Here is a 16,417-nt window from a genome sequence, read left to right as displayed (position 1 = left end):
TGATTTATATGTTGGAAGACTGACATACCTCTGGTTGACATCATTCCCTTAGTGCATATGTTTTTTTAATACCATTTTTTCCCCAGTCTAGAATCATTTAATCTATTCTCTCCGTTAGGTTTGCTACTATTTCTTATCTAGGCTGACATTCTAACAAGGATTTTGCATGGGTTTCAGTGATTCCTACATGACTCTTTGTGTTTGCATAGCTATGTCAGGGGTGTACCTTGCTAAAAGCTACTACAGCAAGTGTAAGGAACATGCAGGTATCTGACATTGACCTAGACGTTGTGGTAGGAGGTCTTATCTGGTTGTCATCAAGTTTTATTGCTTACCTGGGTTATAAGCTGCCTCCTATATTTTTGGTAATGAAGCAGGATATATAAATAAAGCAAGTAAAATTGCTTTATATCGCTTTCCCTAAAACCAAAGATCTTAGAGCCTGACACAGTCCCAGGAAAAGCTGGCCGCTTTTGAAGGCAGGATGCTTTTATTCCCATTTAAAATACAGGATAACGAAAGCACAGAGACTTTTTAAAATTATGCCGGATCATACAACCAACAAACCTACTGGAAAGAATTCCAGCTAGAATCTCCTGGGTTCTTCTTGCACGTTAGTTTTTTCATTACTTAATTTTGCCTGGTCCGATAATGCTTGCTCCAAATAGACTGTCAAAAATTCATTCCTCCACTCATTCAGTCAGTCAATAAACATATTTTGAGTACTGCTCGATACAGAAAGAGATATATTCTACAGTGATGATGACAATATTGCTTAGATATGCTTGTTAAACACCTACTGTGTGGAGGCCGGGAGGGTATTCACACTCAGCCCTTTATGTACATGAGGTTTTTTTTTTTTTTTTTTCCTATAGCAATTCAATAAAATGAACAAAATGGTACATTTCTCTTGCTCTCGGGTTTATCCCTGTGAAGTTTTGGCTACTTTGGTCTCCGTGGTCCTTTTGAGCTCTAACATTCTGTGAGCTCAAGGAAAGGTCTGGATGGCAGACATTATGGTAGTGTTTCCCTCTGGGTCCTGTGCACCAAAATATCAGATAATTAGAGATCTTTTAAGTTTACTGTGAAACCAAATAATATCCTCTCTGTCTAGAAGAATTACTAGCACTTTTCTGAGTTAAAAAGGAGGTAGTTTAGGTAATTATGCCTATGATCGGTAGTGGTAACTTTAAGTTAGTTATCAGGGTTCTAAGTACCTGATTCATTGTATTATAAGCTGCATTAAATATATTTTGGTTTCTTAGAATGGTCTTGTACCAAGGGAAACATAATGGCTATAATTAAATCACTGCTCTCTTCTCCCTTTTTGAACCCATATCTTGCCAGTTCTAAAACCTGTCCATTCATATCTTTTGGTAAAGTTGGCTGCAAGAAGGCTGTTCTTGTTCAGAAACTGAATTTCCAATACTTGTGGCACACCTTCCGCTGCTGCCCTACCGAAATGAATGACGAGGAGTAAAGATTAAATCTCATTTTTTACTCCTGGAGTAGCAGGATGAGCTGGGTCAGCAAGGCCAGTCCCAGCCGATGGCTTTAAAATGCCTTTGTGATTTCATCTTCTTGCCTTCCCATCCATTTCTATAAGTGCCCATCACTGTCATCTTTTAGACCCTGACAAGATTTCAAGGTGAGAACAGTGCAAATGAACAAGAGTGCAGTGATGACTCCTGAGGGTCTTACTTATTAAATGGATCAGGCAGTGAACCAAGACTGGCTTGTAAGCTACCAGGTAGTTTCACCCATTTACACGAAGACAATTTCATGTATTATTTAACCCATTCAAATATACTGGTGTCCCCTTTCTGTCCAGCGCAACTCAAGTGAAATAAATATAAGCTTACAAGTAAATAAGGTCTGACTTTTATTTTCAAAATAATCGGACAATCACTCGATTTCATCCCTTTGTTTGGATTCTAGCTTGCTTTCTCAGAATAGCTAGAGAATGTTTATGAAATGTGCGTGCAGAAGGGGCAAGGGAAAGGAATAAAAATGCGTTGCTTCAGGGCCGCACATCTGTTTTTAAAAACTCTGCAAGATCTGCCCGCTAACCATTGTCACAACTCCTGGTGTTTCCTGCAATTGCATTCCAATCAGAGATGTTCGTACCAGCTCAAGATATTACAAGTAAACAGATTTCACTGTTATAAGTTAGCTTCCTATTCTCATGCCTAGCATAACTATTTTTCCTTCTCAAGCCAATAGCACATGCATGTATGTGGTACACATAATGAGCGATAACACATTTTCTTTCTTTTTTCAAACAGATTGGCAGTATGGAGTTGCTCAGGCCTTCCCTCAGACAGAGGAAGAGGTGGAAGTCAATTCACACACATACAGCCATGGGTGGAAAAGAAGCTTGGACTTTCTCAAAGCGGTGGACACGAACCGAGCGAGCGTCGGCCAAGACTCTCCTGAGCCCAGAAGCTTCACAGACCTGCTGTTAGACGATGGGCAGGACAATAACACCCAGATTGAGGTAGATACATAGTTAGGTGCCCAACTTTTATATGTACGTAAGTTGTCTCTTCATCTCAATCTAGCACTTTGGATTTCTTTTAAAGAGAAACTTAATTCATTAATAGATACAATAGCTAAGGCACTTTACCATCCATTAATTCATTTTCAGACAAACACTGGCTTGGTGTGGCGAGAACAGTGAGGCCACAATACTGCATCTGCTCTCAAGGAATTCATTGTGTAAGAGCATCTATTTTTTTTTTTTTTTCTTTTTGAGACAGAGTCTCACTCTGTTACCCAGGCTGGAGTGTAGTGGCAGGATCTCAGCTCACTGCACCTCCGCCTCCCTGGTTCAAGCAATTCTCCTGCCTCAGCCTCCTTAATAGCTGGGACTACAGCACATGCCACCACACCTGGCTATTTTTTGTATTTTTAGTAGAGATGGCGTTTCACCATGTTGGCCAGCCTGGTCCAGAATGCCTGACCCCAGGTGATCCACCCACCTGAGCCTCCCAAAGTGCTGAGATTACAGACATGAGTCACCTTGCCTGGCCCTGTGTAACAGCATCTAAGTGCCATAAGCAAATCATCCCAGTACCATGTGATATGTACAGAAAAATATACAGGCTGTAGTGTGGCATGAAGGAGGGTGTGATGAATCTGCTTGGGATTGAGAGCTGGGGTGTTGTCAAAGAGGCTTAGCCTAGAATTGAGGATTTAGATGGGGGCTTGACAGATTGAGAGGAGTTAGCCTAATTGATGACCTGTTGATGGGAAGAGGGAGGGGCATGCTAGTCAGAGTAAATGCCTCTGCATTGGCTGAGGTATAGAATGGCATATCCAGGACTGTCTCATAGGGTGACCACTGGTCCCAACTTGCTCAGGGCCAGGGGATTTTCTGGGACGTAGGATGGCTTCCAGTGTTAAATATGGGACAGTTCTGGACAAACTGGGGTGATTGGTCTCTCTGTCTATGAGTTATTATTTATTATGGTTGGAGCTATGAAGAGGAAGGAGGAGAATGACCAGAGAAGAGTTTGCTGAGTACAGACATTTGCACAGAATGCATTTTAGGCAGATTTTAGGGTTGCTCAAAGGCCTCAAAGGCAGTGTTACATTTCTTAAGTTTCTGTAGTCCTTAGTGCTGCAAATCACAAAATAAGATCTTGTTTGTAAACTAGATCCAACAGAACCCAGCAACTAAACTTGGGTTAAAAAGTGAAGACCACCCAAAAGAGAACAAACAGAGGTGATTTATCCAGTTTGCTGGGCCAGGCTTCAGCTGCCATCACTTGTTTTCAGCAGAGATTTTAAGACAGGTCAGGGAGTGGACAGGTTTTTATTGAAAAATAGAAGGTTCAGATGCACTCTGATTGGAAGTTGTTGCCATGGGGAATCTGGATGTGGGCTAATTAGAAACAGCATGTTTTTTTTCTTTTTCTTTCTCTTTTCTTTTCTTTTCTTTCATACTGTGTTTTACTCTGTCAGCCAGGCTGGAGTGCAGTGACACCATCTCGGCTCACTGCAACCTCCACCTCCTGGATTCAAGCTGTTCTCCTGCCTCAGCCTCCTGAGTAGCTGGGATTACAGGTGTGCACCACCACATCTGGCTAACTTTTGCATTTTTAGTATAGACAGAGTTACACCATGTTGGCTAGGCTGGTCTTGAACTCCTGATCTCAAGTGATCCACCCACCTCGGCCACCCAAAGTGCTCAGATTAAACGCGTGAACCACCATGCCCGGCCAGAAACAGCACCTTTTGTGATTTGTTTGAGGAACATCTTTGACTTTCAGTGGTTGGTGCTGAGTGTGATGAGAAAACAAAGAAATAGAGAAGCTCTCAGTTACTAAGAAGTCCTGACCTTACTGGGCTGACTCCTGCTAAGGCTGTGGTTTGGCTTCTTGAACTTGTTGCAGCAGAGTTCTGTTGTCATGTATGCTCCGCTCATTGTCTGCTGGTACGTTCTCTCTACCCCTGAAGTTTCGGTTCCTACTTTTTCTGAGGTGACAGGCTTATGATTTCTGAGAACCAGGCAACATTCTTTTTACTGCACCAGGATCCCTGAAATACTCATTATTTAAGAAAAAGAACTCAGTTTCCTGAAGCAGATACTACCTAGTCCTGCAAATAGTATCAAGGCATCATTTTGTTCCCTCGTAGTGAGAGAAATCCTCAGAAGGTCTGAAGCACAGCCTGTGAGAATTTGGTATATTAAAAAAAAAATACAGCAATTTCTCAAACCCCACTTCATGGCCTTAGCTGTTATGTAGCCATGGGGTTCCCAGGCTGCCCCAGCCAGGTCACTTACCAGACAATGGTTGATGTGTTAGGAGGAGAAGTCTTATGATCTATATAAGAGGATATTCTGGCTCCTGAAGTGTGACCTGCTATTTTGGCAACGACGAAGTTACAGCAACTTGGAGCAGGCAATAGAATTCTTCCTCAGGTCACTCTTTAGCTGTGGTACAGTGTAAAGAAAGAACTGAATAGAAACAGAGGCGCTGGCTGGGCGCTGTGGCTCACGCCTGTAATCCCAGCACTTTGGGAGGCCAAGGCGGGTGGATCATGAGGTCAAGAGATCGAGACCATCCTGATCAACATGATGAAACCCCGTCTCTACTAAAAATATGGAAATTAGCTGGGCATGGTGGCACGTGTCTGTAATCCCAGCTACTCGGGAGGCTGAGGCAGGAGAATTGCTTGAACCCAGGAGGCGTAGGTTGCGGTGAGCTGAGATCGTGCCATTGCACTCCAGTCTGGATAACAAGAGCGAAACTCTGTCTCAAAAAAAAGAAAAAAGAAAAGAAAAGAAAGAGAAAGAAACAGAAGCGTTTACTCTCTGCCCAGAAGTAGGACTCAATGGAAATTGAAAGGGAAGAACACATCACTATTTGGGTGATGCGTACACTAAAAGCCCAGACCTTACCACGACGAAATGTACAAAATCTGTACTTGTACCCACTAAGTGTATAAAGGTTTAAAAAAAATTTTAAAAGAAAGAGGAGAACACATATTCCGAGAACTCTGTGCTCTCTCCTGTGGGGTACTGAATTTTCTTAAACACAGATTCTGAGAACTCCGTGATCTCTCTCATGGAGTGCTGTTTTCTTAATCATTTATAAAATAAGAAATCTCTTTGCTTGGGGGTAAATTAACACTCCTGAAAATACAATCCCAGTGGTTACTGTAGCTGTAATTTTGTTATTCAGCCAATTTTTCTACTTTCTGCTTTAACAGAGGGAGACTGCAAAGTATTAGTAGTTTTGAATTAGTAAAACGAGGGTGGAAGGCACCAGGCACAGTGGCTCACACCTGTAATCCCAGCACTTTAGGGGGCCAAGGGGTGGGCAGACCACTTGAGGTCAGGAGTTCGAGACCAACATGGAGAAAACCCGTCTCTACTAATAATACAAAAATTAGCCAGGTGTGGTGGCACATGCCTGCAATCCCAGCTACTTGAGAGGCTGAGGCATGAGAATTGGCTTGAACCTGCGAGGTGGAAGTTGCAGTGAGCCAAGTTTGTGCCATTGCACTCCAGCCTGAGCAACAAGAATGAAACTCCATCTCAAAAAAAAAAAAAAGAAAGAAAAGAAAGAGAGCAGAAAGATGGCCCACAGGACTGTTTGGTGGGTACTCACTCAAGGCCAGGATCTGCCAGATACTATGTGGGTGCTGTGCGGTTTGGTCCTCACAGCGACCTTGGGAGATTTGTGTCCTTATGAAAAGTGTTTATGAAAAGGACTGTACTGTGTGATGTTTCCCTTGATTCAAAAGCCACTGGATGACTGAAGAAGGGAGGTTTTAAAAATAGGGATTATGGATCATGTTAGTGTAGTTTCATGATCAAAAGTGACTCAGAGATTGGGAACTAGGCCAATGTCTCTGAAACTTTAACAAGATTACAAGTTACCTGGGAATCTGGTTAAAATGCACATTCTGATTTCTTAGTTCTAGGCTGGAGCTGGTCTGATACTCTGTTTCTAATAAGTTCTCAAGTGATACAGGCCACAGGCCACACTTTGGGTTACAAGGATTTAGCTATTAGTTTTGAGAGCAGAAATCTTAGATTAAATTTAGTTGCCTACCAAGAGTATGTCTCATGGAGTTCTCATTCTGGTACCTAATTAGAAATTTCAGTTGTATCCAGCAACTGTTACATTATTCATGTGCATTAAAGTTCATATCTGAGGAAAGTACAGTCAAGAATGATCAACAAATATGTGTGATAGATTTAGCTAAAAGTAGAGATAAACAGTTTTTCTCTTAAATGCATATATAAAAATTCTCTTTGATCTCCAGCTATCACACGTACACTGTCAGTTGTGTTGGCATCTTTTTATAAATTGTGCAGTATGTTTCTTTAAAAATTTTACCAGTTGCTAATTGCTGTACACAAGCTTATTGTGCGGGCTTTAAGAGTTCACTGCAGCCTTTAATTAGAAAATCTATTTGAGAGGAAAGAAGTCCCCAGCAAATACTTAATCTAAAAAAAGAATGTAGGCCAGACATAATGGTTCGTGCCTGTAATCCACCACTTTGGGAGGCTGAGGCGTGTAGATCACTTCAGGTCAGGAGTTCAAGACAGGCCTGGCCAACATGGTGAAACCCTATCTCTACTGAAAATACAGAATTCACTAGGCATGGTGATGCATGACTGTAGTCTCAGATGCTCGGAAGGCTGGGGCACTAGAATCGCTTGAACCTAGGAGGCAGAGGTTGCAGTGAGCAGAGATTGCACTCCAGCCTAGGCAACGAGAGAGAAACTCCATCTCAAAAAAAAAAAAAAAAAAAGTGATTGTGTTGATGATTATTTTATGAAGAAAAAGCAAATTTTGTAATGTTGATGTGGACCGAATCTCCATGGTATGTTTGCAGTACAGAAATGATATGGTTTGACTGTGTTCCCACCCAAATCTCTTCTTGAATTGTATCTCCCATAATTCCATGTGTTGTGGGAGGGAGAGATCCAGTGGGAAATAACTGAATCATAGGGACAGGATTTTCCCATGCTGTTCTCATGATAGTGACTAAGTCTCACGAAATCTGATGGTTTCATAAAGCAGAGTTCCCCTGCCTGTCACTATGTAAGACATGACTTTGCTCCTCCTTCACCTTCTGCCAAGATTGCCAGGTCTCTCCAGCCATGTGGAACTGTGAGTCCATTAAACCTCTTTTTCTTTATAAATTACGCAGTCTTGGGTGTGTCTTTATTAGCAGCCTGAGAATGGACTAATACAAGAGATTACGTTGGATCATCCTTAGATGTGGAAAATCTTGCTCTGCGTCTATATTTTAAACCTAAGTAAGGTCTCTCAATTTCAGAGGTCTGACGGTGACAACAATGAATATAACTATAAAGGAGTTGTAAGACATCATCCCATTTCGTAGAAATAGAGTGGTAAAAATTTGCAGAACGTTGCTATGCTGCTTCTGTCTTGTCGCTATTGTGCTCAGTAAATTCTTGACCAAGGTTCTGTCTTTATGCTGCATTGTGCTCAGTGAATTCTTAGAAGAAAACACTTACGTGCAGGAAGAATGTGATAGTGTAGATTTTTGACATTTTTCCAAAGAAAGCATCCTTTGATACTGAACAGTCCTTTAACTATATCTATTATGAATGTAAAAATCTGATGGAGGTTTCTTGTGTATAGAGAAGTATTTCCTTTTGGGGGGAACTTAAACTGGTAGATGTTTAACATGTGGCTGCAAAGTCAGAAAGCTGTGCAAAGCGAGGCAAAGATTAATCCTGAAGAAGCACACATCTTCGTCTTCAAAGTGAATTGAAATTTTCCAAATGCTTGTAGGTGTCAGGTTGGCCTCCGCAGAAGATGAGAATGAAGGCACGTGAAAGCATGCAACCGAAAAGGAGAAATAGTGCAAAGGTTCATGAACAGGCAGAAGGAGACCTTTGTTTTGTAGAGAGGCAGGAATATTGTAGTGATGAGATGTCATCTGAACTAGGTCATGAAAAAAGTGTCAGAAGATAGCCAGGTGTCAAGGTCGTACTAGATAGAGTGTTTCACAGATAAGCGGGAGAGAGATTTTAAACTTCATTGTATATGATACTGAGGTGTTTGGAATTTATCGGGAAGGTACGTGGAAGCTGCTGTGCCATATTAAGTAGGGAACGACAAGATTGCATTGATGCTCCTACTTGATTGCCGTGGGAACTGGATCAGGAATCCCAAATCTAAGAGTGAAAAGATGAGTTAAATTTAGATCAGAATTGTTGTGGTGTGACATGAAATTATGTTTAAGGGAAAGGCTATGGATGCGCATATGAATTTCAGAAATACTTCGATTTCTACTCATTAATTTAAACTAATCAGTATTGCTGAAATTTTGCCCAACCTTCTGTTCCTTGCTTGATTCTGAAGGTTAATTGCAGGTCTCTGCCATTGCCTTTCCTGGCAGAGTGGCCTGCTACTACCTTGACAGCCCCTATCTAATGCAGGCTGAGAACTGGCCTTGTTTCTTCCACTCTGTATTGCCAAACATTGTGTGTTGACTGACAGCAAAATCTATTTCAATTTATTCTGTTTGGGTAATTTGCAAAAACACATGGATTTTAAACTTCTGATTTTATCCCATTCATTGTCTTTCAGCATATTGATGAGGACTTTTACTTTGCAAAGGAAGTGCACCGAAAATAGTAAATCAGACAGAAGTGATATCTGCAATTATTGTTCATCCTCTAAAAAGATAATGAGGATTAAAATAGAGTATCGTATATCTTGCTGAATTATAGATTATTCTTAGCTTGACATGTCAGCTCTTTATTGAAACAAAAATGGAAAAAGATCCATAACTGTCCTTCAAAGAGTTCTGTGAAGAATAACTGAATTTTCTCTTTGATGCGTCACCTTTAGCTAATTGAGTTTACTTATAGTCATGGCATGAAAATAGTCTTTAGAATGATACATGCAGGTTATAAAATTATTAACTATGTTGGTCATATAAAGGATTTATTTTTAGAACAAGAATTACGTTTCAGGGTAAATAATATTCTTGCATTCTGCATGTTCAAAGACAAATCTAATATTTAATCTTCCCATTTCCCAAAAGATCCCAAGATTAATTGTATAATCATTGCATCAAGTTCTTTCTACCTTAATGCCATAGTCATTCATGAGAACTTTAATATATCCTTACTCTGCATTTAATAGTGACAGTGACAGGAATTTGAACATGGGGAATGCCAGGTTACACTTAATCAGCTGACTTTCTGTTTTATCATCTTGCAAACATCTTTCTCTTCTTTGTCTATACTAATTTACAAAAGGACACATCAAATATACTCAGATGAAAATTATTATTTTCAATATAAAAATTATAGTTCAGCCCCAATGTCATAGACCTAAATATTTGTCTGGTTGAATTTTAAAATCGTGTTAAAATTAATTGTTTTGGTAGTTCAGAATTTGTTCATTCTTTACATGTTGAACAAAGGGCTTAGCATGAAACAGCAAGTGGCCATTGAGTATGGACTAGAAATCAGGAGCAGGAAGTTCAGAAGATGCAGGAGGTTCCATTCTCCTGGTGGCTCGTGGAGAGGTGTGCTTGGCCAGAGGGCGGCTGGACACATCCACAGAAAGACGGTGCTCCTGGGAAGGGTTTCTTTGCTCTCCCAAGCACGGGAGGGGGATTGTACAGGGAAATTTCCATTTGAAGATCCCACACCCTGTGGTCCAGGCTTATCTGCACGCAATTTTGCAACATGTAAGAAATGTCATCTACCAGCACCTGGATTAGGTTTACCAGATCTCAAAGAATACTGAATTCAGTTCAGCTCACATCCCTGTGGGGACCATAACTCATCTTCTCAGCTGTTAGATTACCTGGCAATAAGGAGACAGCTTCTGGGATCATTCACTAGACAATCCCATTCTATATAAATGTATTAGACCTTATGGACTAGTTTTTCTTCCTTTGATTTTCAGAATCACAAATGGAATAATGAAGTGATTGTAGCTCAAAAGACAAATAGATCTGAGTTGGCACAGACATGCTGACAACATGATTTTTATTACTGAATCTTGGTGAGCATCAGAGCCACTACTTGTTTCCATGAAGATATGTAGTAAGATGAATCTACACTGTCCGTGAACTGATGTAATCTTTACAAGGGCTAATGCCAGTTGGGTACACGAATCACAGTGAGTCTTTGCCATTTATTTTCTTATACAAATTAATGTGTACTCAACAATTTAGCACCAATTCATTAAAAACATAAAGGATGATGGTGTCTGATAAACAGGGATTTCTGTAATTGTTTGTGGCAACAGGAAGTTTCTATGAATCTTTCTCAAAAATGTCTCATACATCTTTGTTAAATATTATAACTTAGATGGAAACACTATTAGTTCTACACATCAATAGGCCATTACAAATAGAGTAGACATTTAATTTTCTTCTCTGATTATCTAAACATAATGTATGAAAAAATGTTTCTATTTTTAAGCAATGATGTATAATACACTCTGCTAAATGTTCAGGGAGTTTTAGTTTACTTTGTATTTCTGAAGCAGATCTAAGCTAGATAAGGGTCTCTCTCTCTCTCTTTTTTTTTTTTAAAAAAAAGAGAGTCTTGCTGTGTTGCCCAGGCTGGAGTTCAGTGGCGTGATCTTGGCTCACTGCAACCTCCGCCTTCTGGGTTCAAGTAATTTTCCTGCCTCAGCCTCCCGCTTAGTTGGGATTATAGGCACTGCCACCACACCCGGCTTATTTTTTTGTTCTAGTAGAGATGGGGTTTTGTCATGTTGGCCAGGCTAGTCTCAAACTCCTAACCTCAGGTGCTCCATCCACCTCGGCTTCCCAAAGTGCTGGAATTATAAGTGTGAATCACTGCATCTGGACTGAAAATGGTCTCTTTATAAAAATGTTTGCATCTCTAATTCATGCATTGCTTTTGCACTTGAGATAAAAAATATTTGCTAATGTGTCACTCTATGCTCTACTAAAGAAGGCATCAAATACCCAAATGTTCAAGAGAAGATGGTAACATTTAGAAGGAAAAGAGAGTGCCTTAGTTTTCTTTTTGTGTTTCCCTGTAAGAAAGCATTTCTGTTCATGCCCGCACAATGCGTAGATACCTGAATCTGTCTAGAAACAAGAGAAGCACTGAACTTGGCAATCCTTGGGAACAGTTGTTTTGAGTTATTTTCTATATGTATTTCAAGCCTTAGCTATTAAATTGAAGTAATAGTTTAGAATCCCTTGCACTGAATTGAATGAATAGAATAAACTATTATGGCTGGAACTATTTCTCTTTTACAAGTAATTTCTAACTCTTTTGTAAACTTTATATATTTATGCAATCTCTAACTTGAAGAGCAAAGCTATGGAAATCACTTATATTTACCTTTTAGATAATATCTAGAGATCTGTCCCTATCAATCTGTTTATCTGTCTACCTACCTAAGTATCTATTTATCTACCTGCCTACCTGTCATCTGTCTCTTACGTTGAATTCACAGGGAAGTTGTTGCTTGTGTCCAAAGCAATTTGAAAGAAAAACTTACAAAGCAAACTTCTATTAATATTGTTTAAGTTTTTAAAATTCACTTGTTATTTTACCTCTTATTAAGGAAATCTTTTAGGTACTTCCAAAACTGAAGATGTTTTATTTCATGATAGGATTTTCTACCTATAAATAATGCTGCCTGATCTTTTGGGGTTTTAATGAAAAATTTTGTAATTTTTCAAAGATGAATGCATTGATTTTGATTCTCAGATTTTTTCTTAGGTTCTTATATTCTTCACTTTTGTAAGAATATAGTGCTTTGCATGGTGTTTATTAGTTGAATGGAAATCTTTACTTGTTCTGTCATTTAAAACTAGTAGAGAATAAAAGCTAGTTTAAAATTCTATGCTCTAAAAAAGTTTACAAGGAATCTCACCAAACCTCCCCAAAGAACTGAATACAATTCATTTGTTCATCATAAATAGGATTTATAGGATTATCTGTTATCTTAAAAAATAGGTGTAAATGATCATCTTCTTTTTCTTTAATATATTTTAATAAAAATGACTTATCTTCCTCTGTCCACTGAGTAATCAAATATTGCTTTATTTCTTTTACAAATTAAGGGATTTACTTCTAATCTTCATCAGAAGAGTGTCACATTCAAATGAGAGAAATGCAGTTAAATCAGGGTTTATAAGGAAATAAGTATGAATAAATATAGAAATGCAGTAGAACAAAATTATAATTATTCATTAGAAATTTTTCTCATGTTACGATTTGGACCAGATGATAGTAAAATCGTCTCCTAAAGGCAAACACACCCTCCAGAGGAATCTTTATATATTTACTATTCCTCAAAAACTCTATGAAAAGTAATATTTTCCATCATGTACCTAAGGAAATAAAATGATTTAGTATATAAAGAAGTCCCTTCCTTTCTTTCTTCCTTCTCTTCCTATTCTTCCTTTCTTTCTCTCTTTCTTTCCTTTTCTTTCTCCTCTCTCTCCTTCCTTCCTTCTTCCGTCCTTCCTCCCTTCCTTCCTCCCCAGTCTCCCTCCCTCCCTCCCTTTCTCCTTTCTCTCTCCTTCCTTCCTTCCTTCTTTCTTCAAACAAGGTAACTTTTATCCAAGGTAAATCTGTTTATAGCAGGAGACATTATTAAAGCAACTACACAGCTCAGTTACGTAATTGTCCATAAAATAAAATTACCTTTACCACGAGAGTCAAAATGTTATTTTGCGCCCTGGAATAGGTTTGCTATGGTTTGAGCAGATTTAGAATGCATTTAATAGGCTTTGTTCAGATAGTTTTTTTTTGCTGAGCAATAATTATAACTGCAATTTCAAGGATTTTAAAAAATTCTGCTTTGTCAATATGTATTTCTTACCTTGTTACTAAAGAAAGAATGTGATATATTCTGCGCACAATCAAAATCATTTGCATAAAAGGACAGAAGAAACAAAAACTCTATTTTTATCTTTTCCTTAAGGGCAATATTGAAACATTTCAAAAGGAACTTTTTTTTTTTTTTTTTTTTTTTAGTTAGTGATCACTTGTGAATGCAAATTACAGCAAATGGTAAATGGCTGTGGCACTGTTCCTCCTGATTTTCTATTGAGTTTTTAAATGTTGGTCATAAAAAATCTAGGAAGAGCAAATAATTTCCAACTTTAAAGCAGTCTGTGAGATAAAGCCAGGAGTGAGTTGACAGCAGGGAATCAGAATCTGGGACACACATTAATTTTCTCACTTTGCTCTATTTTATTCCAACAGAGCTTTCCCCCAGTCGTCCTCTCTCTGCTGAATGTCCACCTTACCAATGTATCATTGTCTTCCTTTGGGTAGCAGTTGCAAAATTAGGAACTCAAGAACTTGACATTGCAAACAGTGCTTTTAAAAATCCTTATGTCTAGGCAAGGTTGGAATATACTAAAATGTTTCTTTTCAAATTACCAGAGAGAGATCTGGTAATATGTATGTGTGTGCATGTACCTTTGTGTTTGTGTGTGAATTTGTGTGTGAATGGACTGTTTCAAAAGACCAAGGTGTATGTGTATGTACGTGCATACTCAACATGTGTGTGCATTATTTCTAAAGATTTTAATTTAAAAATGACTTCTGTGGGAGAAATTAATGGTGGCTTGGATAGCCCTTGCATTAAATACTTAGTGTCCTCTTCAACTAGATGTTATTTCACTGAGTGTTACAATCAGTATTAACTGAACAGGTATGTGGAAGACTGGCCAAGACTCCATGTTGCTCCACTGAAGGCCTTAAACTTTACATGCTCTCTAGTTTGTGGCTGTGGAAAATTAGGAAGAGAAACAATGAAAGGAGACCAAGTATAATGGATTTTAAAAGCAGGAAACAGGGATTAGAAATTATGAAATGGTAGAGAGAGGACACGATGGTGAACCTAAGATTCTGGGCCCCATGGATGACAGTCTCCAGTCCTCTGATCCCTCGTTGGCTTCCTTCCAATAAAAACGTATAAATTCCCACCAGGCTTGTTCGCTTAGGTCTGTTCGAGCCATCGTTGTCACTCTTTTCTTATTGGCAAATTTGAAGTATTTGCCTCTCAACTAAGTATTTCTTTTTACTAAAAACTCATATACTATTAACGACTTGTGTAGTCAGAAACCATTCCCCATGTCGCCATTACAGCAAATCCATGGGCGAGTATACAGTCAATTCTCTTCTGGAATGAGTAAAAGGGCCTCTCTATTTAAATCAAGGTTTGGTGAATGAACTCTCTGGATATTGCTCCAAACCAAGTAGCCATGAAATGACCGGGCTGTTTCAAAAGACCAAGTCTAGGGAAAATCTAACTCAGATTGCAGAAAAGAAACAGTGCTGGGTACTTTGCTGATGTTCATAAATTGTCCACTGATTTGAAGCAACTTGTATTGGATATAGGGAAAGTAGTGTTTAACTGAGGGTTAGACATAAAACCCAGAAAGGATAGAGAGACTACTTCCTTTTTGACCAAGAAAACCAAGACTCATTTGTGGTTTGGACTGGAGGTAAAATGGAGTCCACGTGACAAGAAGTAGAACTAGGTTGCTAACAAAAGCCTGATATTTTTTCTTGACCATTTCCACACTGAAATGAATAGTGAAGTCGAATATGTGATTATAGTTTGGCCACTGGGATTCTTTGTCTAGTAGTAGATTTGCTTTTATACCCTCAAATTATCTGAGTACCATTTTCTTCTGCAAAAGAATAAATTGATGAAAAATAGAGGAAAATAAGGTAGTTATAGAGGAACTGAGAAAGTGTTTACCTGGTGGCGATGGTGTGAAAATCTGTCTGCTCTCCGGCACAGGACAGTGCTTAGTATCTTCTGGAAACTGTACTTGTCCACTGTAGCCCTTATTAACCTGTGCTGCTCAAGCTACCTGCCCATATTTTCTTCTTTCTCCTTCTCCTGTGTGTGGGAAGAGTCACAGACTTGAGGCTGTCCACATACAAAGTAAGAGAGGAAGCCATGCTTATTATATTAGCACCCTCAATCCTTTAAGAATTCTGGAACAAAGCGAAGTGAAAGCACCAGCAGCTTCCAAAAGCAATGAGGGGACTCACAGGGAAAACATCTTCCTGGCTTTAGCACGTTGCAGCTTCTGTTCCACGTTGGTCATTTTGCTTCCGAGGTGGCTGTTTTTACCTACTTTTCTGATTTCCTCTCTGCTTTCTCTCTCAGGCGATCACAAATTGAAATGCTGCAAAGCACATATGCCTGAAGAAAGAGAGAGGCAGAGAGAGATAAAAAGAACAGAGAAGCACCTTACCGATTCCCGTCGGTGTCAGTGATGACAGGCAAGCTGAAGCCACTGCTGTGAATCTGACACTGTCCTCCCTGCGTGCTGATTGGGCTTTCTCAATAGGAAGCAGGCATCACACTGTTTCTAGGTGGGCAGGGGCCATGAGGCAGCTAGGTAGAAGATAGGGAACAAGGCTGATCAAAACATGGGACCCTTCTAAGGTTGTGCACCCACTTGAAACTTGTAGACTCATTCACGGCCTCCTCAGGTTCCTTTCTTGCAATAATCCATCTCTTAACCTCCTCAGGTGTTAAGAAGTACCTGCTTCCAAGTTCCCCTGTGATGTGATCCATCTGAAATTTCTCTTTCCATCTTCCTAAAGGATTATGTGTCTGCCTGGTTCTCACATGAAGAAATCGAATTCCATTTTTAAAAGGACTCTATTAACCACTGTGTTGGATCCATTACTCCCTTTGTCCTCACACAGACTTCCTCCGAATAGAGCTCATCCAAACATACTGTCGAAGAGGTTTCCACTTTCTCAGTTACCAGCATGTACCAAATTTGGTTTGCTGAGAGTTCGTGAAAGTTACCTTGACTAGTGTTGTAAGAATTTCAAACTCTTCAGGTCCATACTTTTTAAATTTCTGTATTGAAAGACGATCACTGCATTTACATTTAATTAGCAAATTCAAGAGGCCTTGGAGTC

The 16,417-nt window shown here is 39.3% G+C and overlaps 1 protein-coding gene across 1 annotated transcript in view; it reads left to right on the top strand.

The window, feature by feature from the left end:
- The window catches only part of PLXDC2 (plexin domain containing 2), a 422,459-nt gene that overhangs the window by 168,757 nt on the left and 237,285 nt on the right, over positions 1–16,417 (top strand). The window contains exon 2 of the mRNA XM_003930659.4: positions 2,286–2,497. Coding sequence (XP_003930708.2) covers positions 2,286–2,497 — 212 coding nt within the window. The remainder of the gene's footprint in view (positions 1–2,285; positions 2,498–16,417) is intronic.

The sequence above is a fragment of the Saimiri boliviensis genome, chromosome 8 (assembly GCF_048565385.1).
Source record: "Saimiri boliviensis isolate mSaiBol1 chromosome 8, mSaiBol1.pri, whole genome shotgun sequence".
Classification (NCBI taxonomy): domain Eukaryota; kingdom Metazoa; phylum Chordata; class Mammalia; order Primates; family Cebidae; genus Saimiri; species Saimiri boliviensis.
Note: the sequence above shows the minus strand (reverse complement) of the source record. Positions and strands in the feature narration are given on the sequence as shown.